Source organism: Ovis canadensis, chromosome 4, assembly GCF_042477335.2.
Source record: "Ovis canadensis isolate MfBH-ARS-UI-01 breed Bighorn chromosome 4, ARS-UI_OviCan_v2, whole genome shotgun sequence".
In the NCBI taxonomy this organism is placed as follows: domain Eukaryota; kingdom Metazoa; phylum Chordata; class Mammalia; order Artiodactyla; family Bovidae; genus Ovis; species Ovis canadensis.
The window spans coordinates 37,384,557-37,411,493 of record NC_091248.1 but is presented as its reverse complement, the minus strand read 5'-3'; the positions used below and the strand labels follow the sequence as shown (position 1 = coordinate 37,411,493).

General features: G+C 35.4%; 1 protein-coding gene across 7 annotated transcripts in view; it reads left to right on the top strand.

Moving 5' to 3' along the window:
- The window catches only part of DGKB (diacylglycerol kinase beta), an 877,599-nt gene that overhangs the window by 458,127 nt on the left and 392,535 nt on the right, over positions 1-26,937 (top strand). For all 7 annotated transcript variants that reach the window (XM_069587582.1, XM_069587580.1, XM_069587583.1 and 4 more), the window contains one exon: positions 26,049-26,113. In XM_069587582.1, coding sequence (XP_069443683.1) covers positions 26,049-26,113 — 65 coding nt within the window. The remainder of the gene's footprint in view (positions 1-26,048; positions 26,114-26,937) is intronic.

Here is a 26,937-nt window from a genome sequence, read left to right as displayed (position 1 = left end):
TAGTGGCATCTAGATGTTCACAGGTCAACCTGAAATATAATAAGAATGTATTTGGACTTTTCATTTAAACAACACAAATAATTTGATTGTGATAGATATCAAAAATAATGTCAAATTTGATTTTAACCACCTTAATACCTTTGCCTTTCTGAAGGATTGTTTTTAGTTTATTTGTTGAACCATTATTATTAATCATGGAAAGATAACTGTTTATCATGAATCCGTATCACATATATTCACTAAGCTTGCCAACAGTAGTCATACTAGATACTGGGTTAGTGTCTCTCTCTATATATATATATTTTTTTTTCATTTCACATTAGGGTGAAAGAATAGTATATAATGTAACTTACGTAAAGTGATTTAACTAAATCATGGAAGCAAAGTAGTATTTTACAGACATTTAATTTTGAATATCTTTAGAAAGCCATAGGTGCTTTCAACTTTCTATTTTCATAATGATGTCAGAGTCAGTGATGTTTTACCTAGCAAACCATTTCAGTCCGAGGTGCCCCATAATATTTTGCATGTGAGACTAATTTTAAGTCATTATAATTCTTTTTTTTTAATTTTTATTTTTACTTTATTTTACTTTACAATACTGTATTGGTTTTGCCATACATCGACATGAATCCACCACGGGTGTACATGCATTCCCAAACATGAACCCCCCTCCCTCAATTGAAAGCTATTTTTATAAATGTTGGTAATATGAAACAAGATAAAGTTTAAATTTATCTTTTTATATTTGCAAAAACTGAGAGATTTTGTACTTCTTTTAAATAATGGGCTCCTGAGTTAAGACCAGCACAAAAATGAAAAAATTATCCCACTGGAAATATTAAACATGGTTTGTCTTAAGCTGTGCATACGTTTTGAGTTAGACATCTAAAATCTTGTCATTTTATGAAGCACTAAATAAACTAAAATGCCAGATTACCATATAAGATAAAATTATAAATACTAAATGAGATAAAATACTAAATGTACTAAAGATTTACTCTTTAAAGGACAATTTTTATAAGACAATACATTTTAGTCATACATCTTCTCTAAGCAGGGAGAGGGAGAATTTATAGTTTGAGTTGGAAAGCACTTTTATATGTTTAAACATTCAAAGCCCCTAAAAGACTGAAACTAATATGTTGGTACCAAAATATGGAACTTTTTACCCACTCACATATTTATGGCATTTGATTAAGATCTCATTTCTGGCTTCCTTGGTAGCTCAGACGGTAAAGCATCTGCCTGCAATGTGGGAGACCTGGGTTCAATCCCTGGGTTGGGAATATCTTCCTGGAGAAGGAAATGGCAACCTACTCCAGTACTTTTGCCTGGAAAATTCCATGGATGGAGGAGCCTGGTAGGCTACAGCCCATGGGGTTGCAAAGAGTTGGACACGACGGAGCAACTTCACTGGTTCATTTCTGTTTAAGTGCTCTGATGAGTAAATAACTACAATATGGAACTCTGTGATGATTTTTGTGCTTAAAGTTAAAATGATATGTGGAATTTTTCATGGTGAATGAAAATTTTCAGAGTCTTAGAAATTTAATTTTCAAATAGCAATATGGAATGTGAAACTCCACTTTTAATTTATTCAAATAAACAGAATTGAACATAGTTGTCTGCCTAATCATAGTACCATTTTGCTAAACACATTGATATAAAATTATTTTATCAGAAAATAGTAACAGTAGGCAAATATGTCTCTAAAAAGTGTTTGCATGGATTAAGCATTCAAAGTAGATATATTGAAAATGCTTATGTCTGAGTAAGTATGTGTGTTAGTTTGACTTATGCAAAGTTTGCCTGTGGTTATTACTATTCATTAAACCTACAAAGAGTATAATTAACAGATTTTTCACCTTTTCAACTCCACTCAAGTTTAAATGTTTTATTTTCATGTACTGTAAATAAATACTTTTTTATTGTTAGGATTTGTATTGCTATTGAATGTAGAATATCAAAATGATTTGAATTTCTTGGCACCTGTTTCTTTTAGAGATGACCCATGTTTCTTCATTTAGAAGGTTCAGTAATTACATAAGGTACTCAAAGCAGTTTTCTGTTTGTGAAATTACTTTATAATGGCATAATAGATATATGTACTAGTTAATTGCAAACAGAGGAGTTGTGATAACAGAAGTATAAAGATTATATTTAAATATTCATAAATATTGAATAGATTCCCAGAGCTACTAAGTTTTAAATGTTAGAGTGGCCAGGGAATAAAAGGGCTTGAAAGCTAAGCCTCAAATTTTGAACTAGCGTAGCTTCAACTGAACTTGATAGCTTCAGTTAGATCTATAGGACTGATTATTGACTGGATGTGGAAGACAAGGGAAAGTAAGAAATAACTTTTACTCTGAATCCAAGTAGCTAGGATTTGGATGAAGGCATCAGTGATGGAAATAACAGTTTGAGAACTGCATCCATTTTGAGGGGAAAAGATGATGTTGGATTTGAATTTTCAACATGGGACCTGAATCGCAGAATAAAGTATGGATTTGGAAGCCTGGGTCTGAACAGAACGAGAGCAGCCGAGGTTGCAGATACTGAACTAAATTTTATCAGAATAGCTGAAAGCTGTAGAGAAGAGTGTAAACAGAGATGCGGAGATTTTAAGAGCATTGGATTTTAAGACTGTTTCTTTTGGAAGAAATGAAGGACAGTGTTGTAGGGCAGGAGAACAATTCTGAAAAACACTTTGGAGTTCAGTGACTTGGGATTATTTTCTCACACTGTGGACTACTAATAACTTTGATTTCTCATCAGAATTGTCAGTGAAATATTTCTCAGTATCACTCAAAAAAGATCTTGAAACAAATATATGGCACATTTTTAAACGTGTAAATTTTAAGAATTGCTGAAAAGATACAGAGAATCTAGGAATAAACCGATAATTATATCTATATTAAGTGTATGAAGTTACTTTTCTGAAGGAAACATTTTATTTAAAAAATAGACCCAGATATTGTATACAACATGAAAGTGAGGAACATTTTAACTGGTATCCATAAAAGATAATAATACTTATGCTGCTGCAGCTGCTAAGTCGCTTCAGTCATGTCCGACTCTGTGCGACCCCATAGACAGCAGGCTCCTCCATCCCTGGGATTCTCCAGGCAAGAACGCTGGAGTGGGTTGCCATTGCCTTCTCCAAATAATACATATAGTTATTTAAAAATCTTGTGAAATCATAAATGTTACACTTTTCTTATAATTTTTCAGTAACAAGTTTTACATTAATCATTGATCAGTGGTCAATGCAAAGAAATAGAGGAAAACAAAAAGTGGGAAAGACTAGAGATCTCTTCAAGAAAATTAGAGATACCAAGGGAACATTTCATGCAAAGACAGAAACAATAAAGGACAGAAATGGTATGGACCTAAGAGAAACAGAAGATGTTAAGTAGAAGTGGCAAGTATACCACCTTCTACACCTTTTGTGTAGAAGAACTACACAAAAAAGATCTTCAAGAACCAGATCACCACGATAGAGTGATCACTCTCTTTGAGCCAGACATCCTGTAATGCAAAATCAAGTGGGCCTTAGGAAGCATCACTACGAACAAAGCTAGTGGAGGCAATGGAATTCCAGTTGAGCTACTTCAAAGCCTAAAAGATGATGCTGTGAAAGTGCTGCACTCAATATGCCAGCACATTTGGAAAATTCAGCAGTGTCCACAGACTGAAAAAGGTCAGTTTTCATTCCCATATCAAAGAAAGGCAATGCTAAGGAATGTTCAAAGTACTGCACAATTGCACTCATCTCACATGCTAGCAAAGTAATGCTCAAAGTTCACCAAGATAGGCTTCAAAAGTACGTGAACCATGAACTTCCAGATGTTCAAGCTGGATTTAGTAAACACAGAGGAACCAGAGATCATTTGCTAACATCTGTTGGATCATAGAAAAAGCGTGAGAGTTGAAGAAAAACATCTATACTGCTTTATTGGCTATGTCAAAGCCTTTGACTAGGTGGATCACAACAAACTGTAGAAAATTTTTCAAGAGATAGGAATACCAGACCACCTGACCAGCCTCCTGATAAATCTGTATGCAGGTCAAGAAGCAGTAGTTGGAACTAGACATGGAAAACAGACTGGTTCCAAATCAGGAAAAGAGTACATCAAGGCTGTATATTATCACCCTGCTTGTTTAACTTCTATGCAGAGTACATCATGCAAAATGCCAGGCTGGATGAAGCACAAGCTGGAATCAAGTTTACTGGGGAAAATAGCAATAACCTCACATATGCAGATGACCCACCCTTATGGCAGAAAGCAAAGAATTAAAGAGCCTCTTGATGAAAGTGAAAAAGTTGGCTTAAATACTTCAGAAAACTAAGATCATGGCGTTCAGTCCCATCACTTCATGGCAAATAGATAAACAATTGAAATAATGAGAGACTTTATTTTTGGGGACCCTAATCACTGCAGATGGTGACCACATTCATAAAATTAAAACATGCTTGCTCCTTGAAAGAAATACTATGACCAACCTAGATAGCATATTAAAAAGCAGAGACATTACTTTGCCAACAAAGGTCCATCTAGTGAAAGCTATGGTTTTTCCAGTAGTCACAAATGGATGTGAGAGTTGGACTATGAAGAATGCTGAGCATCCAAGAATTGATTTTTTGATCTATAGTACTGGAGAAGACCCTTGAAAGTCCCTGGGACTGCAAGGAGACCAAACCATTCCATCCTAAAGGAAATCATTCCTGAATATTCATTGGAAGGACTGACACTGAAGCTGAAACTCCAATACTTTGGCCACCTGATGTGAAGAACTGACTCATTGGAATAGGCCCTGATGCTGGGAAAGATTGATGGCAGGAAGAAAAGGGGACAACAGAGAATGAGATGGTTGGATGGCATAACTGACTGATGGACAGGAGTTTGAGCAAGCTCCAGCAGTTGGTGATGGACAGGGAAGCCTGGCATGCTGCAGTCCATCAGGTTGCAAAGAGGTGGACACAACTGAGTAACTGAACTAAACAGAACAAGTTTTACATTCAGTTCAGTTTAGTCGCTCAGTCGTGTGTGACTCTTTGCGACCCCATGAATTGCAGCACGCCAGGACTCCCTGTCTATCACCAACTCCTGGAGTCCACTCAAACTCACATCCATTAAGTCTGTGATGCCATTCAGCCATCTCATCCTCTGTCATCCCCTTCTCCTCCTGCCCCTAATCCCTCCCACCATCAGAGTCTTTTCCAATGAGTCAACTCCTCGCATGAGGTGGCCAAAGTACTGGAGTTTCAGCTTTAGCATCATTCCTTCCAAAGAACACCCAGGACTGATCTCCTTTAGAATGGAATGGTTGGATCTCCTTGATGTCCAATGGACTCTCAAGAGTCTTCTCCAACACCACAGTTCTAAAGCATCAATTCTTCAGTGCTCAGCTTTCTTCACAGTCCAACTCTCACTTCCATACATGACCACAGGAAAAACCATAGCCTTGACTAGACGGACCTTTGTTGGTAAAGTAATGTCTCTGCTTTTGAATATGCTATCTAGGTTGCTCATAACTTTTCTTCCAAGGTGTAAGCATCCGTTAATTTCATGGCTGCAGTCACCATCTGCAGTGATTTTGGAGCTCAAAAAATAAAGTCTGACACTGTTTCCCCATCTATTTCCCATGAAGTGATGGGACCAGAGGCCATGATCTTAGTTTTCTGAATGTTGAGCTTTAAGCCAACCTTTTCACTCTCCTCTTTCACTTTCATCAAGAGGCTTTTTAGTTCCTCTTCACTTTCTGCCATAAGGGTGGTATCATATGCATATCTGAGGTTATTGATATTTCTCCCAGCAATCTTGATTCCAGCTTGTGCTTCTGCCAGCACAGCGTTTCTCATGATGGACACTGCATATAAGTTAAATAAGCAGGGTGACAATATACAGCCTTGACGTACTCCTTTTCTTATTTGGAACCAGTCTGTTGTTCATGTCCAGTTCTAATTATTGCTTCCTGACCTGCATACAAGTTTCTCAAGAGGCAGATCAGGTGGTCTGGTATCCCATCTCTCTCAGAATTTTCCAGTTTATTGTGATCCACACAGTCAAAGGCTTTGGCATAGGCAATAAAGCAGAAATAGATATTTTTCTGGAATTCTCTTGCTTTTCCCATGATGCAGCGGATGTTGGCAATTTGATCTCTGGTTCCTCTGCCTTTTCTAAAACCAGCTGGAACATCAGGAGGTTCACGGTTCACGTATTGCTGAAGCCTGGCTTGGAGAATTTTGAGCATTACTCTACTAGCATGTGAGATGAGTGCAATTGTGCGGTAGTTTGAGCATTCTTTGGCATAGCCTTTCTTTGGGATTGGAATGAAAACTGACCTTTTCCAGTCCTGTGGCCACTGCTGAGTTTTCCAAATGTGCTGGCATATTGAGTGCAGCACTTTCACAGCATCATCTTTCAGGATTTGAAATAGCTCAGCTGGAATTCCATCACCTTGACTAGCTTTGTTCATAGTGATGCTTTCTAAGGCCCACTTGACTTCACATTCCTGGATGTCTGGCTCTAGGTGAGTGATCACACCATCGTGATTATCTGGGTCGTGAAGATCTTTTTTGTACAGTTCTTTTGTGTATTCTTTCCACCTCTTCTTAATATCTTCTGCTTCTGTTAGGTCCATACCATTTCTGTCGTTTATCAAGCCCATCTTTGTATGAAATGTTCCCTTGGTATCTCTAATTTTCTTGAAGAGATCTAATCTTTCCCATTCAGTTGTTTTCCTCTATTTCTTTGCATTGATCACTGAAGAAGGCTTTCTTATCTCTTCTTGCTATTCTTTGGAACTCTGCATTCAGACGCTTATATCTTTCCTTTTCTCCTTTGCTTTTCACCTCTCTTCTTTTCACAGCTATTTGTAAGGCCTCCTGAGACAGCCATTTTGCTTTTTTGCATTTCTTTTCCATGGGGATGGTCTTGATCCCTGTCTCCTGTACAATGTCATGGACCTCAGTCCATAGTTCATCAGGCACTCTGTCTATCAGATCTAGTCCCTTAAATCTATTTCTAACTCCCACTGTATAATCATAAGGGATTTGATTTAGGTCTTACCTAAATGGTCTAGTGGTTTTCCCTACTTTCTTCAATTTAAGTCTGAATTTGGTAATAAGGAGTTTATGATCTGAGTCACAGTCAGCTCCCAGTCTTGTTTGTGCTGACTGTAGAGAGCTTCTCCATCTTTGGCTGCAAAGAATATAATCAATCTGATGTTGGTGTTGACCATCTGGTGATGTCCATGTGTTTACATTAGTAAATCCAAAGGAATTAAAAAAGAAAATAATTAGCATTTTTATTATCAAGTATTTTCTATAATGCTATTAGTTTGACTGCTTTACCAAATTATTTTCTAACTTAATCCTTACCGTAACTTCAAAGAGTAGAAACTCTTTCCCCAGGATTCCACTGCTAGTAAGTGATGGATAAAATATTTAAAGTAAGAATTATTTAATACTGAATCATGTTTGTTTTTTTTTCCCAGTGAAAAATTGAATGGTTATTCATTTAATGTATAAAAAAATAAGAGTAGACATTGCTGGAATAATGAAGTAGCAAAATCTGAATTATTCATATACATATAAGCATTCCATAAATTTATTCATATATGTAATTTAAGTTTTATCTAAGCATTGATGATTTCCAGTTTTCAATCAATCAGTTCACTCAGTCGTGTCCAACTCTATGCAACCCCATGAACTGCAGAATGCCATGCCTCCCTGTCCATCACCAACTCTCAGAGTCCACCTAAACCCATGTCCATTGAGTCGGTGATGCCATCCAACCATCTCATTCTCGGTCTTTCCCTTCTCCTCCTGCCCTCAGTCTTTCCCAGCATCAGGGTCTTTTCAAATGAGTCAGCTCTTCGCAACAGGTTTCCAAAGTACTGGAATTTCAGCTTCAACATCAGTCCTTCTACCGAACACCCAGGACTGATCTCATTTAGGTCAGACTGGTTGGATCTCCTTGCAGTCCAAGGGACTCTCAAGAGTCTTCTCCAACAACACAGTTCAAAAGCCTCAATTCTTTGGCACTCAGCTTTCTTTATAGTCCAACTCTCTTACCATACACGATCACTGGAAAAACCATAGCCTTGACTAGACAGACCTTTGTTGACAAAGTAATGTCTCTGTTTTTTAATATGCTATCTAGGTTGGTCATAACTTTACTTCCAAGGAGTAAGCTTCTTTTAATTTCATGGCTACAATCACCATTTGCAGTGATTCTGGAGACCAATAAAATAAAGTCAGCTGCTGTTTCCAATGTTTCCCCATGTATTTGCCATGAAGTGATGGGACCAGATGCCATTATCTTAGTTTTCTCAATGTTGAACTTTAAGCCAACTTTTTCATTCTCCTTCTTCACTTTCATCAAGAGGCTCTTTAGTTCTTCTTCACTTTCTGCCATAAGGGTGGTGTCATCTGCATATCTGAGGTTATTGATATTTCTCCCGGCAATCTTGATTCCAGCTTGTGCTTCCTCCAGCCCAGTGTTTCTCATGATGTACTCTGCATATAAGTTAAATAAGCAGGGTGACAATATACACCCTTGATGTACTCCTTTTCCCACTTGGAAACAGCGTGTTGCTCCATGTCCAGTTCTAACTGTTGCTTTCTGACTTGCATACAGGTTTCTCAAGAGGCAGGTCAGGTGGTCTGGTATTCCCAACTCTTTCAGAATTTTCCACAGTTTATTGTGATCCACATAGTCAAAGGCTTTGGCATAGAAAATAAAGCAGAAATAGATGTTTTTTGAAGAATTTTAAGCATCACTTTACTAGTGTGTGAGATGAGTACAATTGTGTGGTAGTTTGACCATTCTTTCGCATTGCCTTTCTCTGGGATTGAAATGAAAACTGACCTTTTCCAGTCCTGTGGCCATGGCTGAGTTTTCCAAATATTCTGGCATATTGAGTGCAGCACTTTCACAGCATCATCTTTTAGGATTTGAAATAGCTCAGTTGGAAGCCAGTTTTCAAAGAAAACATAAATTGAAGAAAAAAATCACTTTGTTAATACTATAGCAACATATCACATAAGTTTACATTTGATATTCTAATAGTCTTAATATTTTCTAGTTAACACAGTCTCTCCTGTTAATAATAATCTCATTAGTCATCAGTCTACTATATTGTTTTGTTATTTAAAAGTCATTCTTGACACTATGACATAATTATAGTTTCATATAAGTTCATAAATTCAAGAAATAACTTTAAGTAGGCTTTTAGCCATTGAGCCTTTGAAAGACATAGGCAATGAGTCTAGTCAAATTGCATATTTTACTGTAATATTTAGGTGAAGCTTTGTGTATATAGGTGTTTGTGTAATTTTTATATATGACCTACACTTGAGTCAAGTCAGGAACTCACTACAAAATCTTATAGGAGTAAAATTCTGCTTTTCATGATGGGACTAGACTTTTGGTGACCTCACAAATGTTCAGTTTTTGTTGTTGCTCTGAATGTTAGTTACACAGTTGTGTTCATTTATTCATTGTAAACACTTTTATAAATTAGATGTTAAATTTCAGGGCAAAGTTTAGCAAAAAGTTTCAGTATGATCACAGAGGATTTTGTTATCTCTGATGAACTTCCTAATCTTATTCTATCTCAGTTGGAGGGAGTTATCTTATGAATCAGATTACCCAAACCCAAAACCAGTGAGTCATTTCTAATCCTTTCTTCCTGCTTAGCACTCAGTCACTGCCTAATCAATCAATCATCAGGTATTGTTTGAAGTATTGACCTTATAAATATTTTATGAGCAGGTACATTCCTTTCCACCCTTACTATTATACATATTGTAGTTCTAACTCAGTAGTTATTTTGTATCTCCCTAATATTGAGCCCACCAAATAAATCATTCATACAGTGTCCAAGTGATAGTTCTAAAATGCAAACCAGATGCCTGGTATAAAACATTTCTGTAGTTTCATGGTTTTAAAATGAAGTCTCATCTTCCTAACATGAATAGTCTTTACTTTTAAGACCCAGTCATGTAGAGTTAGTAAAAAGGAATATGAGGATTGAATTCCAAGAAAGGTCATTATTGAAGTGATATGCAGAAAAGCAATGAAGTAATCCAAGATGAAGTGGCCTGGAAAATAGAAGGAAAACCAGGAGTTGAGTTGGTCCGATACAAATCAACGAAGGAGAGTATTAAAGGAATAAAACAAATTAGAATCTGATTTACCTTGAGATCAAGGCTATCAGTGATAATGGACTGATAAATTATACTCTAGATGGCAATACGGTAGGGAGTAAAAGTAGAGAAAGCAAAGAGGGAAATCATAGGTGAAAATTTTAAGTTGTAATACTGAAAGCCAGACTTCGGTATGGTGAGAGAGACTGACAAAGTGAAGTCAGAAAGTCTAAGTCAGTATCTTCAAGAAGTCTGAGTAAAAAGTGAGAAGAAAAGTGTCAATGTTTCATAGTACAGGAGTTTAAGAGATTACTGTTTACATTATGGAGACCTAAGCAATTTAATGTTATAAAAAAAGAGCCAATAAAGAGGAAGAGGATGAGGTACTGGAGAGAAAGAGTATAAACTCCTGAGGTATTGTGATTCTTAAGAGGTCGATAAGAGATAGGATCTAAGCATGGGTTTGGGGGCTGATCTTGGATTGGATGAAGGGGACCTGTGTTAGAGCGGAAGAGAACTGGTATATTTGGAAAGTTTCTTTGGTTAGCTCTGTGTGTGTGTCTGTGTGTGTCTGTGTGTGTGTGTCTCTTTGTGTGTATGTGCGTGTTATAGGTAATAAGTCCACCTTCACAGGTGTGAAAAGAGTAAGAATGTCTAATATGTCCAAAAGGTCAAAGTCATTCAGTTAAAAACTGTAGACCAACTAACTTATTTTGGAGTAAAGTTCAGTTTAAAGGTTGAGCCAAACAGAATTATTTTCCTTGAACACAACTCATATGAACTCATCTCTGCTGCTGCTGCTAAGTCGCTTCAGTCGTGTTCAACTGTGTGACCCCATAGGCGGCACCTCTAAACTCCCCAGTTCCAACAGCACTCAACGGTTTCCCTTGCATTATGTTGCCTTCTTCATCCTTGCATTCTTTTTGATGACACAGCCCCACAAGGTGTGCATCAGATGTATTATATTCCCATTCAGATATTATATCCTCTCTCTGGGTATTGTAATTATTTTTATGTTGTTTTATTATGGTAAAAAAAAAAAAAACCACTGAGATTCAGCCTCTTAAGAAAATTTAAAGTGTCCAGTATATACAGACTCAGGTACAGTGTTGTTCAGCAAATCTCTAAAGTTTATTCATATTATTTGACTGACAGTTTATGCCCTTGAATTAGTAACTTTGTTTTTCCCTCTCCCCAGCCCCTGACAACCACCATTCCACTGTTTGATTCTATTAAGTTGACTCTTTTAGATATCTCATAAGAAATGGAATTATTTGTCTAATAGTGCTTTCCTCCAAAATTCAATTTAAGAGGTGTCTGAACTTTCCATTTGTAATAGAGAAAGAGAAAAAGAAGGGGGCAAACATCAGAGAAGGAAGTTGTAAGTTCTTGGGTGTTTACAGTGTATCCTATCACAATTAGTGTTTTATACATTAAAACATGTAAGGGTTACATGTCTTTATTTGTCACTATGATAAATCTTTTGTAGGACAAACAATTTTGTTTTGGAGTTGTGTGACAGACGGAAAGGACAACTTTCCCTTATAATTTTAACTTTTCTTAGATATTGAGTAAACTTTTTTTAATTATTATGTTAGAAGGAAAGTACTTTTCTCTCTGAAATCTCTTGCAAATTTACTTACCAATATTACTAATTCATAACAGTAATGTTATAGCCCTTTATCCTCACTAGCTTACTTTTGTGGGAGGTCTGTAGTCGCTTTGTATGATGTTCTTTGTAGCACTAAGGCAAAAGGTATCTTGGGTAAGGGATTTTGGTCAAGTTCTTCTACCTTAGATGAATCAGGCATCTCTGATTATGGTCTGAAGCTACTGACTTACCGATTTTATTCTCTTCAAGGAGTGAATATAATTATAGGAAAGGACAGCTAATGTTACATTTGTTCTTGAGGACAAATAATAAGGGCAAATTTATTTATTTAATGACTACCAGTCAACTTCATTTTGTTTCCCAGACTCACCTAGGAAATACATCATTAATTAAATGAAGCTTACTGTTACACTGCAAATAGAGTTATGGATGCAAGCAGTGTCTCCTGATTCTCTAAATAATAATAGTTGTTTTAGGAAATATGCTGATAGCATTAACAGCAGTTAATGGTGAAATACCTCTTGAAAAGAATGTGATCAAAAGGAACATTAAGTGACCTGTCCATATTGCTGAATTAAATAAGGGGGTCACACCATGAGCAACGGACTGGGGGATGAAAGACTGAAGTCATTTGTCCATCTGGTTAGGTGTATCACCTCAGGAAGGGCCATTACACCCAGGTAGATCTTTTCATTCTGAAATAAAGATATTAGTATCTGTCTTTTCTGTCAAAAAAGGCAAATACCTAATTTTGTAAAATGAATGGAGTCAAAATAGATAATTTTCCAGAAGTCCTTTAGAAATCATATCTCTGTACAAATATAGCAGTTTGAATTTTACACATAAGGAAAAATAGTTGAGGGAAATATTTCCCAGAAATCACCATGACAGAATTTGCAGACTCCCTGTCATGTTTTCAGAGGAACAAGTTGCTCCCTGATGGCTCAGGCTGTAAAGAATCTGACTGCAATGCAGGAGACTCAGGTTTGATCCCTGGGTTGGAAAGATCCCTTGGAGTAGAAAATGGCAACCCACTCCAGGATTCTCGCTGGAAAATTCCATAGACAAAGGAGATTGGCAGGCTACAGTCCGTGGAGTTTCAAAGAGTTGGATACGACTGAGTGGCTAACATTTTCACTTGAATTGTCATTTTGTTTTCAGAGGAATGAGTTGCTTAGGAAGTTATCACCTGTGTTTTCTTCTATTGTATTTGACTTTATGAAGCAATTACAAAATGACAAATCAGGGGATCCTTTTTTTTTTTTTTTTTTTTTGGGCGGGATATCTGGTGTTCAGGTGCTACTATGACCATCAAGATGTTTTAAAGAATCAGGCTTCTTATTTTTTTCCTTTACAATTTTCAGCAGAGACTTTTATCCTTATGTTTTCAAGTTATCTGCTTATACCTCTTAGGAATTACACCCAATTTCCTGTGATTAAATTGGTGGTGGTGGTGGTGGTATTCAAGGATGGAAAGAAACTATATCTAGATCACAGTTCTTTGCCATAAAGAGGAACCTTGAGGATTTAGGGTGTGCTTGCTTCTTGCTTGATCATGTGTTTATTAGCTGGGTGGGTACACAGCTGCCCAGATGAGATGAGAGTTCCATTGGTTAAAAAGAGGACGGAAATATATATTGGAAAGGCATAAGGTGGCATCTGCCACAGACCAGATTAACCCTATTAGAACCAAATGCCATGGGTAGGTATACTGTTCTAGGAAAGGAATATCTTGGAGAAAAATAAAGATGAAATCTACCTAAGGGACTTTTAGTATGTGTGTATTAAGAAGACAGAGAATGATGACAGATAGATAGGAAAGAGAAGGTGGAGGGACAGGAATGGGAAAGAGGACAGGAAATGAAATATAGTGCAGTACTCCAGTGAGCTTGTCCTCTAAGACAGACTAACTAAGAACATACACTGTCACTTCCAGGTACCTTATTGAAATCAACCATTTCTTAGTATCATTTTTCAGACATAAAGAATATAGTCATATTTGGAAATCATTCTTTAATAAAGCTAGAATTATTTTGGAAGCAATTGGCCTTTAGAGACAGTGGATTACTTTTTCCTGTGTGTATGTGTCTCTGTGTGTGACTATTCCAACTTGGTAACCTATGGTAGGTTATACAAACTGATGAAACTTCACTGTTTTCTTTACCATAGTATTTAGCTTATAGATTCACATGGCATTGTTGTTGCTGTTGTTCAGGCACCAAATAATGTCTTACTCTCTGTGACACCATGAACTGCAGCATGCCATACTTCCCTGTCCTTCACTATCTCTCTAAGTTTGCTCAACCTCATGTCCATTGAGTCAGTGATGCCATCTAACCATCTTATCCTCTGTTGCCCCCATCTCCTCTTGCCCTCAGTCCTTCAAGCATCAGAGTCTTTTCCATTGAATTGTCCCTTTGCATCAGGTGATCAAAGTATTGGACTTTCAGCTTCAGCATCAATCCTTCCAATGAATATTCAGGGTTCATGTCCTTTAAGACTGACTGGTTTGATCTCCTTGCAGTCCAAGGGACTCGCAAGAGTCTTCTGCAATAGCACAGTTCAAAAGCATCAATTCTTTGGTGCTCAGCCTTCTTTATGGTCCAACTCTCACATCCATACATGAGTACTGGAAAAAACATAGTTTTGACTATATGAACCTTTGTCAGCAGAGTGATGTCTCTGCTTTTTAATACGCTGCCTAGGTTTCTCGTAGCTTTCTTCCAAGGAGCAAACATCTTTTAATTTCATGGCTGCAGTCACTGTCCACAATGATTTTAGAGCTCAAGAGAATAAAATCTGTTACTGTTTGCACTTTTTCCCCATCTGTTTGTCAAGAAGTGATGGGGGACCAGATGCCATGATCTTTGTTTTTTGAAAGCTGTGTTTTCAGCCAGCTTTTTCACTCTCCTCTTTCACCTTCATCAAGAGGCTCTTTAGTTCACTCTCTGCCATTAAAGTGGTATCATCTACATATCTGAGGTTGTTGATATTTCTCCCAGCCGTCTTGATTCTCACTTGTGATTCATCCAGCCTGGCGTTTCACATGATGTGCTCTACATAAAAGTTAAATAAGCAGGGTGACAATGTACAACCTTGACCTACTCCTTTCATAAGACTGATTCAAAGGAACCAGTCCTTTGTTTCATGCACAGGACTAACTATTGCTTCTTGACCTGCATACAGGTTTCTCAGGAGGCAGATCAGGTGGTCTGGTATTCCCATCTCTTGAAGAATTTTCCACAGTTTATTGTGATCCACACAGTCAAAGGCTTTATCTTAGTTAATAAAGCAAAAGTAGATCTTTTTTCTGAAACTATCTTGGTTTTTTGGTGATACAATGGATGTCGGCAATTTGATCTCTGGTTTGGCCTTTTCTAAATCCAGCTTGAACATCTGGAAGTTCTGGGTTCATGTACTGTTGAAGTGTGGCTTAGAGAATTTTGAGCCTGGCTTGGAGAATCTTCAGACATACTTTATTATTTTATGACTGTTTTAATCACACCTGTAGTCAGAAATCTCATGTAAATGTCATCACCTCACAGTACCAAATCCCATCTTCTAAATCATCAGAATCAGTTATAGATGAGACTCATAAAAAATTATTTATTGTATAAAACTAGAAACCAAGTTAACTGCTTTCTATGGTGATGAAACAAACACAGTATAATAGTTAAACATTCCTGCTTGAAAGAAAGGGCAAGATAGCACAGGGTCATCGACCCCAAGGAATATCAATACTTGAGTTGGAAACATCTGCAAGAAGTTTACAAGGTTGTAGGAATTAGGTTTTAATGCCTTCTAGGAATTAGGTGGCCACCTTTCAGCCTACTACAGAAGACATCATGAAAAATACTGACTTACATGTAAAGAGAAAACCTAAGTAAATCACAGAAATTTTAAAAGTTGTCATAATGTTGCTTCTTCCAAAAACTGCTAGGCCAGTAATTCATACATAGTCCTTTAAACCCTTCAAAGAACAAACTCTTTGCTTTATTAACTATTGTGAACCATAAAATGGAAACCTGATTCCCTTTATTAAGCCAACACAATGAATATCAATATCTGACAAAAATCTGCCTATGAAATAATCTTGTCTGTAGCTATTGATGTAATGTTCTCAAATGAAATATTAACAGGAAATATGTTGTATATTTCAGATATTCAGGTAAAGAGTGTCAGGAGAACACAGATTGTTAACTGCAGATGGGTAATATATTATGGACTGTAATCACTTATTTAAAACTTCAAAACCTAACAAAGCTCAGAAAACTAATATTTTCATTATTTACTTTGTGAGATGTATAATCTGAACTGGCATATTCTTTGCAGTGTTGATTTATCTTTCTTTAAGTCAATATCCATATGTCCTAGTACAGAAATATGTGAATTTTACAACATGTTGTTCCTGACCCTTTGGGTTTGTTATTTAATTTATCTTTTATGCATAGTGTAACTTTTCTGAAGTCCACAAAGTTTTAAATACCAAAGCCCAACTGTCTCATAAGTACTTCATCTAATGCATATAGGAATTTATTTCATTTACTATACCAGTAAACCAAAAGAGAAAATCATGTGACTCTCAAAGTGATAAATATATTTCTGTAATAATAAGAGCTAGCATTTATTTGCTTGCTTTATAATGTCAGGCACTATTTTATTAGAACATCCATGTCTTCATAGTAAAGCAGGTAGTGCTAGTATCATTCCTATTTTAGAAATAGGAAATTAGAAACAGTGATAGCCTAAGCAACTTTTTAATGTCAAAGATCCAGTTAAGTTTGCAGCAGGTCTCAAACCCAGGCAGTTTAACTCCAGAGTCCAAGTTCTTAACCTCTCTGCTATCGTCAGTCAGTATCTGGTGATTATTTTAATAATTCGTCCATTCAGTCAATCACAATTTGAGTACTTGATCTTTCGTAGGCTAGTAAAATGATACGATTTCCAATTCTGTGGTATGAAAGTGAATCAGGCAGGTAGAAAATGTGTATACTCACTGAGCTTTCATCACCTTGCACGGTGCTTAAGAGGAGAAGATGATAAAAAAGCTGCAAAAGACAAATACATAGCCTGTCATATTGTGTTAGCATGCTGTGTGTAAGATGATAATTGGTATTAAAGAAAAATAAAGCAAGAAAGGGAAACAAACTCTTAATAAAATATAACTGAATAAAACATCTCTAATTCTGATAAAAACATAATTTCTCAAAAGTGAAGCAAGAATTTTGAGTAATAACAACACATTACATATATTATTATTAAATTAAATATGCAAAATGTGTACCAGCATTTCCATTTGGTATTGTTCTGGCTGTACTATGTAAAGCCATTAGATAAGAAAAAAGACTTAGAGGTGGAAATGTCTGAAAGGAGCTGGAGAATGTTTATAGATGGTAGGGCTATGTTCCAAGAAAAAATGAATCAATTGAAGGGAACCATATAAAATAACAGAATTATGAGATACCATTTCACATCAGTCAGAATGGTTGCGATCCAAAAGTCTACAAGCAATAAATGCTGGAGAGAGTGTGGAGAAAAGGGAACCCTCTTACACTGTTGGTGGGAATGCAAACTAGTACACCCACTATGGAGAACAGTGTGGAGATTTGTTAAAAAACTGGAAATAGAACTGCCTTATGACCCAGCAGTCCCACTGCTGGGCATATACACTGAGGAAACCAGGATTGAAAGAGACATGTGTACCCCAATGTTCATCGCAGCACTGTTGATAATAGCCAGGACATGGAAACAACCTAGATGTCCATCAGCAGGTGAATGGATAAGAAAGCTGTGGTACATATACACAATGGAGTATTACTCAGCCATTAAAAAGAATACATTTGAATCAGTTCTAATGAGGTGGATGAAACTGGAGCCGATTATACAGAGTGAAGTAAGCCAGAAGGAAAAACACCAATACAGTATTCTAAGGCGTATATATGGAATTTAGAAAGATGGCAATGATGACCCTGTATGCAAGACAGCAAAAGAGACACAGATGTATAGAACAGACTTTTGGACTCTGTGGGAGAGGGAGAGGGTGGGATGATTTGGGAGAATGGCATTGAAACATGTATACTATCATGTAAGAAACATATTGCCAGTCTAGGTTCGATGCAGGATACAGGATGCTTGGGGCTGGTGCACTGGGATGACCCAGAGAGATGATATGGGGAGAGAGGTGAGGATTCCCAATTCAGGATTGGGAATTCATGTATACCCGTGATGGATTCATGTCAATGTATGGCAAAACCAATACAGTATTGTAAAGTAAAATAATAAATAAATAAATAATAAAATTTTAAAAAAGATTAATAATAAATAATGAAAATGTTTCTATATAAAAGATAGCCAGTTAAAAAGACAAAATAATAAAGAATCATCTTATGGTAAATACAAAAGTAAGATAAGTATGTATGAAATTAATAAAAATATATTGGACTTAATGTGAAGAAAATTTTGGACCCTACTAAAAATCATATGAGAAAATATAGTAAGCAGAGAAATATATCTTAAAAAATAGAACATAATATTATAAAACATTCTAGTTCTTCCAAAATTTATCTATCAAGTCAGATCTAATTGCAAAACCCAAAGATTTTAGCTGAATATTCATAGCAAGGTAATGTGAATAAAAATGATGTCAAATTTTATCAAATCTTTTAAATAATCATACATTTTTAAAAGAGTTAAATGAGGAATATGACCCTTGCCCAACAAATATGAAAATTGATTATAGAATTACAATAATTAAAGTAATTTGGTATACTGGTTCAGAGTAACAGAGAAATGCAGAGATGGACACTTATTATATATAAGTTTTGTCTTTCAAACAAAGAGAGAAATGAACTGTTGACAAACTCGTATTAACATAAATAATATGTCTTTTGGCAAAAATTCAGCAAGATTTCTGCTTAACTCTTATGCCAAAATAATATGAAATGATTCAGATATTACACTGTAAACTATGAAGTCATAATGGCCAAGATATACAAAAAGTAATATTATTCCTAAATTGGAGAAAAGAAAGAGATTTCTAAGCATGACTCAAAACTCAGAAAATTTTGATATAACTGAAATATAAATAGTTTAAACTCTACAAGGTAAAAAAGAAAACAAACTTGTGAAATATTTGCAATGCATGACTTTTTCTATACTAGAAAAAAAGGCATGAAATGCCTGCATTCTAAAGATGCTTCTTGTATTCAACTGTTAATTCCATAGCCCTTTCTTATATGGTCTGGGATGATTAAAAACTCTGTAATCCTATTTCCTAATTTGTAATGCTATAAAACAATAGCTAGCTCATAAAATTTTTTATGGGGTTAAATGAAATACTACATATAAAGCTTTAAAACAGTGCTTCAGTAGTAGTAACTATGTAAGTACTATTTCCTCACTATGGTTATTAACATAAATAGTTTCTTAATGTACACAGACAAAATGGATAATGTACTTAAGTAGGTAGTCCACAAACGAATAAATATAAACAAAAGCATATGAAAAGATCATCAACTTCAATCAACAATGACAAAACTTTATTTAAACAATTGTGTCATATTTTTTAGCCCATCAAATTCAGAAGTTGATAAACCTAATGATGATTAGTCACGTTAGACACTGTTAGTGAGAATGTGTTAACCTTTTGGAGAGTAATTTTTCACTACACAATAAAACATAATACTTACCTACACTTTCAGCCAGGAATTCCATTTCTGAGTATTTGTTGTAAATATATATTCACAGGAGATGCATGAAGGTTGTATAGAATTTGGTAACAAAACATTAAATAATATTAATCTTGGTAGCAAAATAGTAAACCCAAACCACTACAAATAGGAGATAGCTGCATAAATAATAGCACATCTATTAAGGACAATAGGCTACTAGAATTAAAAAAATAAGGAAAATTCTTGTTTCCTGGATATGTATATGCTTTATTGATATGTGAAAAAAGAAATCCCAGTTTCAGCACAGTGTGTATAATTCTATTTTCTAAATATGCAGTTGTGCATATGTATTTTCATACATTTATGCTTTTTAGATAGGCTGTTTTCAAATGATGCATGAGAAAGGACCTTGGTTATTATCTGTCAGAATTAAAATTGGGGAAAGGTGGTTCTTTCACATTTTATATACTTTTTTATACACTGAAATTTTTAATATTGCTTTTATTTAAAGTATATGAGCTTCCCTGGTGGCTCAGATGGTACAGAATCTGCCTGCCATGCAGGAGACCAGGTTCATTGCCTGGGTCCAGAAGATCCCTTGGAGAAGAGAATGGCTACCCACTCCAATATTCTTGCCTGGATAATTCCATGGACAGAAAAGGCTGGCAGGTTACAGTACATGGGATTGCAAAGAGCTGGACATGACTGAGCAACTAACTAACTAACTAATGCTGCATATCAGTCCCTGGGTATGAAAGATCCCCTAGAGGAGGGCACAACAACCCATTGCAGTATCCTTGCCTGGAGAATCCCATGGACAGAGGAACCTCTAGGGCTATAGTCATAGGGTTTCAAAGAGTTGGACAGACTGAAGCAACTAACAATTTTACTTCACTTTTACCAAAGAAAAAGATCATAATCAATTTGAGAGCTCAAGTTCTTTAAAAAGAGATACCCTAAGATATTCTCTGAATATCTTTTGAAGGAATTAAAAAAAAAAAATCCTTTGAAATCCTTGAGGTTGTGCATGGGATGAGTGTTGAGTTGAATGCACAAATGGACTTTCAGAGTGCTCATTGCTATTTTCTAATTGTTGAATATAACAAAGCTGAGAAGATATACTAAAAGCTGTGAGATTGAATAAATTGCGATAAAGCTTGAAGCATTTATTAAATCTGTACCAGAGCTTTGAAATCCTATAATTTTACCAGAATTGACAGACCCTTGTACTGAAGCAGATAGTGTGACTCAATAAGGGTTAACGCTCTAAAACAGAATATCATTTCTTCAGTTCAGTTCAGTTCAGTCGCTCAGTCGTGTCCGACTCTTTGCAACCCCATGAATCGCATCATGCCAGGACTCCCTGTCCATCACCAACTCCCGGAGTTCACTCAGACTCAGGTCCATCAAGTCCGTGATGCCATCCAGCCATCTCATCCTCAGTCGTCCCCTTCTCCTCCTACCCCCAATCCCTCCCAGCATCAGAGTCTTTTCCAATGAGTCAACTCTTCTCATGAGGTGGCCAAAGTACTGGAGTTTCAGCTTTAGCATCATTCCCTCCAAAGAAATCCCAGGGCTGATCTCCTTCAGAATGGACTGGTTTGATCTCCTTGCAGTCCAAGGGACTCTCAAGAGTCTTCTCCAACACCACAGTTCAAATGCATCAATTCTTCGGCACTCAGCTGTCTTCACAGTCCGACTCTTGCTTTACATGACCACAGGAAAAACCATAGCCTTGACTAGACGGACCTTAGTTGGCAAAGTAATGTCTCTGCTTTTGAATATACTATCTAGGTTGGTCATAACTTTTCTTCCAAGGAGTAAGCGTCTTTTAATTTCATGGCTGCAATCACCATCTGCAATGATTTTGGAGCCCAAAAAAATAAAGTCTGACACTGTTTCCACTGTTTCCCCATCTATTTCCCATGAAGTGATGGGACCGGATCTTAGGAGGGTAAAATTTGAAAAGCCTATCAAGAGTGACTGTAGATGTGGAGTATTGGTAAAGATGTGGAGTAACTGGAACTCACATACTTTACCAGTAGGAATGCAAAATGGTGCAAGTACTTTGAAAAATAAGTTTTTTAAAAAATATGAAGTTAAATGTACTCATACCATCTTACACAGCAGTCTCATTCCTAAGTTTTTACAAAGAGGCGTAATCACATATGTATACAAAAAGAACTGTGCTCAAAAGTTCATAGCAATTTTATGCATAAAAGCCAAATGTCAGCAATTAATGAATAAACAGATTGTGGTATACTTATTTAATAGAACACTACTTAGCAATTAGAAGGGAGAAACCCCCAACATTGGAACAAATGACTGAATCTTAAAGACATTATAGTAAAATGAAAGAATCCAGACATGAGAGTACTTGTACTTTCCATTTATAGGAAATATTAGAACAGACAAGCTATAAAGACAGCAGATCAATGATTTGTATGTGTATATATGTATGAAAGTACATAAACGCAAAGGGCCTTATGGAACTTTTGGGGTGATGGAAATTTTGTGTATCGTGATTGTTGAAAGTAGTTATTAAAACCTTCCTCAAGACATTTAATTGTACCCTTAAAATTGGTAAACTTTATTATATGTAAATAATACATCAAAATTTCATTTAAAAATCTTTGAAAAATATTCCAAAAATAACAAATGGAACATCACACATTTCAGCTTTTGAAGCTCTTGAAGAAATCGCAGTTATTATAGAAGAAAAAGCTTACACACAGGAAGTCATTTATTCATCAAAAACTAAGGAGGAACTGAACTATTTCAGGAAATCAATGAAAATTCATCTAGTATACAAAGTTTAATTTTAAATTCTATGGTTGCATTTGGAATAACTCTTGATAACATCCATTTGTCATTGGTTAGATTTATATTCTATCATAAACTGTAATGGAATTGAGAAAATGTTTATTTTGCTATAATATTCAGAAATAAATTATTTGTCAAGTTTTGTAAAAATAATTATCAGAGAAATATTCTTTAAATGAATTAAAAATATAGTACCTATGATAATATTTGGGTAAGTATATTTTATACCTCAAGTAGAAGATTAGTATTGATAATGTCTTCTTAGTAGAGTTTGCTTTTTATAAATATCTCAGCAATTTTGTTTGCTCTATTTAAAATTTTATAACCTACAGAAAATAATCAAGTCTTTCATAACTTAAAATGCAACTTTGGAGATTTAGGGTAACTTTATATTTTAAAAAAATAATAAGCTCTCATAGGAAAAGAAAAAAATCAGTCTTTAGAGAAATACCAGTACAGAGTATTAAAGGTAGATATGGCTAAGAAGCTAATTCTTTGATATATTTGTATGCAAGTGTGTGTATATATATATATATACATATATATATATACACACACATATACATACATTTATATATGTATGCATATATATTCACACACATATGTACATGTTTACATATATATACATTATAAAGTACTACACAAAATACTCTGCTTTGAAAATCAACCTAATGAGATTTAATTTTTTTTTGCTTTAAAAAAGATCAATAAGTTTTATTTCCTCTATCTGATTTTATTTTTTAAATTAAGATGAAATTTTTTTTAATTCAGGAAATAATAAAACCAAATTGAGAGTCAGTAAATATATTGCAAAGAGTTGGACACAACTGAGCGACTGAACTGAGCTGAACTGAACTGAAATATATCTTTCAAAATTATCCAATTCAACTATTTTTTAGCATTCTCTTTAACTTTTAGTAATAGTCTAATGTGGGTGTAGAATATATGAATACCCCAGTTATACAGGAGACTATTGCAATTGTTATATAGAATAATCTAAAAATATCTCACCAGAGTACTTTTATCAAGTGGTATTAGTATCTTGTAAAGATAAGAAAACTGTGACTCATGGTAAATAAGTAATTTGCTCAAAGTAACAAGTCTTGAAAGTGAAAGTCTGTCTGAACTCAACATTTAACCATTCTAGGATATGAAAGAGATGCCAGTTTAGGTTTTGTTTCCAAAAAACTGTAATATATAGAGACTGAAAGGGCAAAGTTCATGTAAAAAACCAACATTGTGTGTGTGTGCACACTCAGTAGTGTTCAGCTCTTTTGTGAACCCATCGACTATAGCCCATCTGGCTCTTCTGTCCATGGAATTTTCCAAACAAGAATACTGGAGTGAGTTGCTATTTCCTCCTCCAAGGAATCTTCCTGACCCAGGGATGAGACCCATGTTGCTTACATCTCCTGCATTGGCAGGGAGGTTCTCTACCACTGTGCCACTTGGGAAGCCGGTGTTTTATTATTTGGTCTTCTTAGAGACCTTTAGTGTCCCTGAAATATGGCTGCTGGGTAAGTTTGCAGGGCTTGGCAGTTCTCTTTGAAGTCTCTTGGGGTTATGCCAAAGGGACAGGGTCCCATGGGAATTTAGTCTGAATTTTCATCCAAATGAACACCTGCTGTCATTGTCCCTTACCCATCCTTTAGTCAGCAATGCCAGCTCTCTCTTTGTGGTGGGACCCATTCAACACAAGGAAAAGGCATGCCAGTGTTCTTCACTAGCTTTTATTTCCCCCCCTCTCTTTCCCACATGATTCATTGCCTGAGTGTCTTGGAAATAGAGGAGCTAAGGCTAAGTTTATCTTTGGCTGTGTGTTGTTCTGTATTTCTAGGAATTTAGTCAGTTATAGTCCAGTCTACATAAATGGTCTTTTGATCCGATCTCTCCTTTCTCTTCTCTTCTCCTCCCCGCCTCCCTCCATCTGTCCTATTTATGTTGTTTTGGAAAGGAAGAGATCTATTATTGCAAAAATATATGCTTATGAAACAATCTACTTTTAAAAGTTTCACTTCTATAACTTAGAAACAAATAATTCAAGCAGAGGTAAATTCACTGATCATATCCCTGTGGATAACTAATTTGACCATTCATTCTTAGTACTTGATTCATGTTTCTTTACGTTTGTTTAAATAGTCTATTGGATGAAGGCATTTAACTATATAATAAGGTATTCCAAATCAATTTTGAACCAGATTAGGGATAAAATCAAAATAAAAGATTTTTAAAATTTAATTAATGATAATGCTGTATAATACACCATAAATAGCCCAACTCAGATTTTTCCTATAATTTCATACCATAGCAACAGAACTTTGCTTTATTTAAAATGTATTTTTATGCGTTATTAGTGAAAATTTTTTTAAAAGGAAGAAACTTTAAGTTTTAAAGCTACTGGACTAATAAGAGTAAACACCTTGATATTCATACTTAGTAAACCAGGAAATTGACCATGTATGTATAACAAAATTATATCAGAATATCAAAACAGAATTTTTCAATAACTTTTATTGTACAAGTGTTGTTTCCGTACACATCTGTCTATACCTTTGTGTCCTTTACTCTTATGGATTAATTCAATTACTCAACAATTTTTTAGAGGATAAAATATGCACAAACATTTAGAGTTCTATCACATCTCTATCTTGGGGGAAAGCAGCGCTCTGTCTGCCATCTGCAGAGGGCATTGGTCCCTCTCTTGTGCCTAATGCTTTGTTATGCATGAGTAAGCACATTAGCCTTTTCATTTCATTCATTAGACTTTTAATCCTTGATTAGTGTTTTCAGGATTCTTTCAAATACACAGCTTCTTTATTTCCTTTCTGTTTGGTTTATCTTTTTCTTTTATCCCTACTAGGAAACAAAATTAACAGTTATTCACCAAAATTGCCCCATTTCTTCTGAGATGACTGGTAAATATATTAGTTTCTCATTGGAGTGATTAATCATGTGTCGATGGAGAAAGGGAAAATATCTCCTTGCTTAGAATAACAGAGACAACTATTAAAAGTCAGAAAGAACAGCAAGTTGAGAAGCATGAATCACAATATTCCACCAGTCTCACATATTGTGTGATTCTGTGTCATAGAAACTCTGAAAGCATTTCCTAAATGGAAGAAACATCCATTAGGGTGTGGAACTGGTATATTTGGGATCTCAGAGTTTAGTTACACTTGTCACCAATTTTCCAAAAATAAATTTCCCCTTTGTTATTTTTCTCTGGTAAGCAAGATAAGTCAGAAAGTAGCTTGTGAAATGAGCAGTTAATAACTACATATCCAATACATTCTTAGCAAACTTTGAAGTCATGTATTAAACTTACCTTTACTAAATAGAAACACTCACATTATATTTTTACCCATAATTAATCTCAAAAGATGAGACTAGGAGCTTCTCCACTCAATCATTTCTCCACTGACACCATCTTTCTAGCTTTTGTATAACAAGAATTTTAAATATTTTTGACATTTATGTACATATGAACTATTTTAAACATTCTTTAAGCATAGACCAAAGGCATGTAGATGAGGTGTATGCGTTATATAGAAATTAATTCCTTGAAGTAAATATGAAAAGTAACCAATAGTGACTAATTCATACTTGTGCAGAATTTATGTATATTACTCATTTCTGCCTAATTACACAATATCTTCTTGACAATGGTATTTTTTAGGAAAGGTTAATTTAAAATATTGTTCATTAAGTTTTTCTCTTTTAATTGTTTCCACAAGATATTAGGATCATAAACTGTCCTGTCTTTTGTTTCTCTTTCTTTCCTTAGGATGCTTCCATTGCACACAGATTCCATATCATGAGAGAGAAACACCCAGAAAAATTCAATAGTAGGTAAGATGAAAAAATGATTCATTATAATTATGGTTGCTGTTGATGGACTGTGTCATAAAAAGGGTCACTGTATGATATAAAACATTTAACATATAAATGACTGAATAGGGCTTGGCGTGTGTATAAGTATTAAGACATAAATGTAAACATTTAATTTTCCTTGCTAAATTTTAGGGAGGTTAGAATATGGAATACAATGTGGTCATCTTTGGTTCATTTTCATACTGAGAAGAAAGATATCAAGTATAAGGTGAAAGTAGTTATTAGGATACACTGGAAGCCTTTTCATGGCCCAGTATGTGAGGGGTGATCATCCTCAATCTGAAGGAGAAATGCGAGGCTCTGATTTGGTCATGCTGAGTAACTGTACATTCCATAGGTATCATATAAGACCTCTAATTTTTGTACTATCAGTCCTGTACTGGCTTCAGCTAAGTGGAAAATAAACCAGAGAAATATAAGTGCTGACAAAAACTACTGGTAAAGACTTTCTCTTCAAAGCAAAAGCCCTTGAAAGCCAAACTTAGTTTTGCTGCTGTAACAATACACAGACATTATTTCCTCAGAATTGTAGATACTGACTTTTGCTGATCTTCAGGGAAATTGAGAAAGATTGGCTTTGTTATTTTCCCCATTTCTAGAAGGAAATATGGCCATCTCCATCCCACTACCCAGGAGATTTTGGGCAGAAGGGTATTTTGTTTAATTATACCCATTTCTACTTTGTTCATTTCCCAGTTACAAAATAATAGTCAACATTTATATATACATATTTAAGTGATTTATATATTAATGTTCAAAGTCAAAGGCCCTGGGATCTCTCT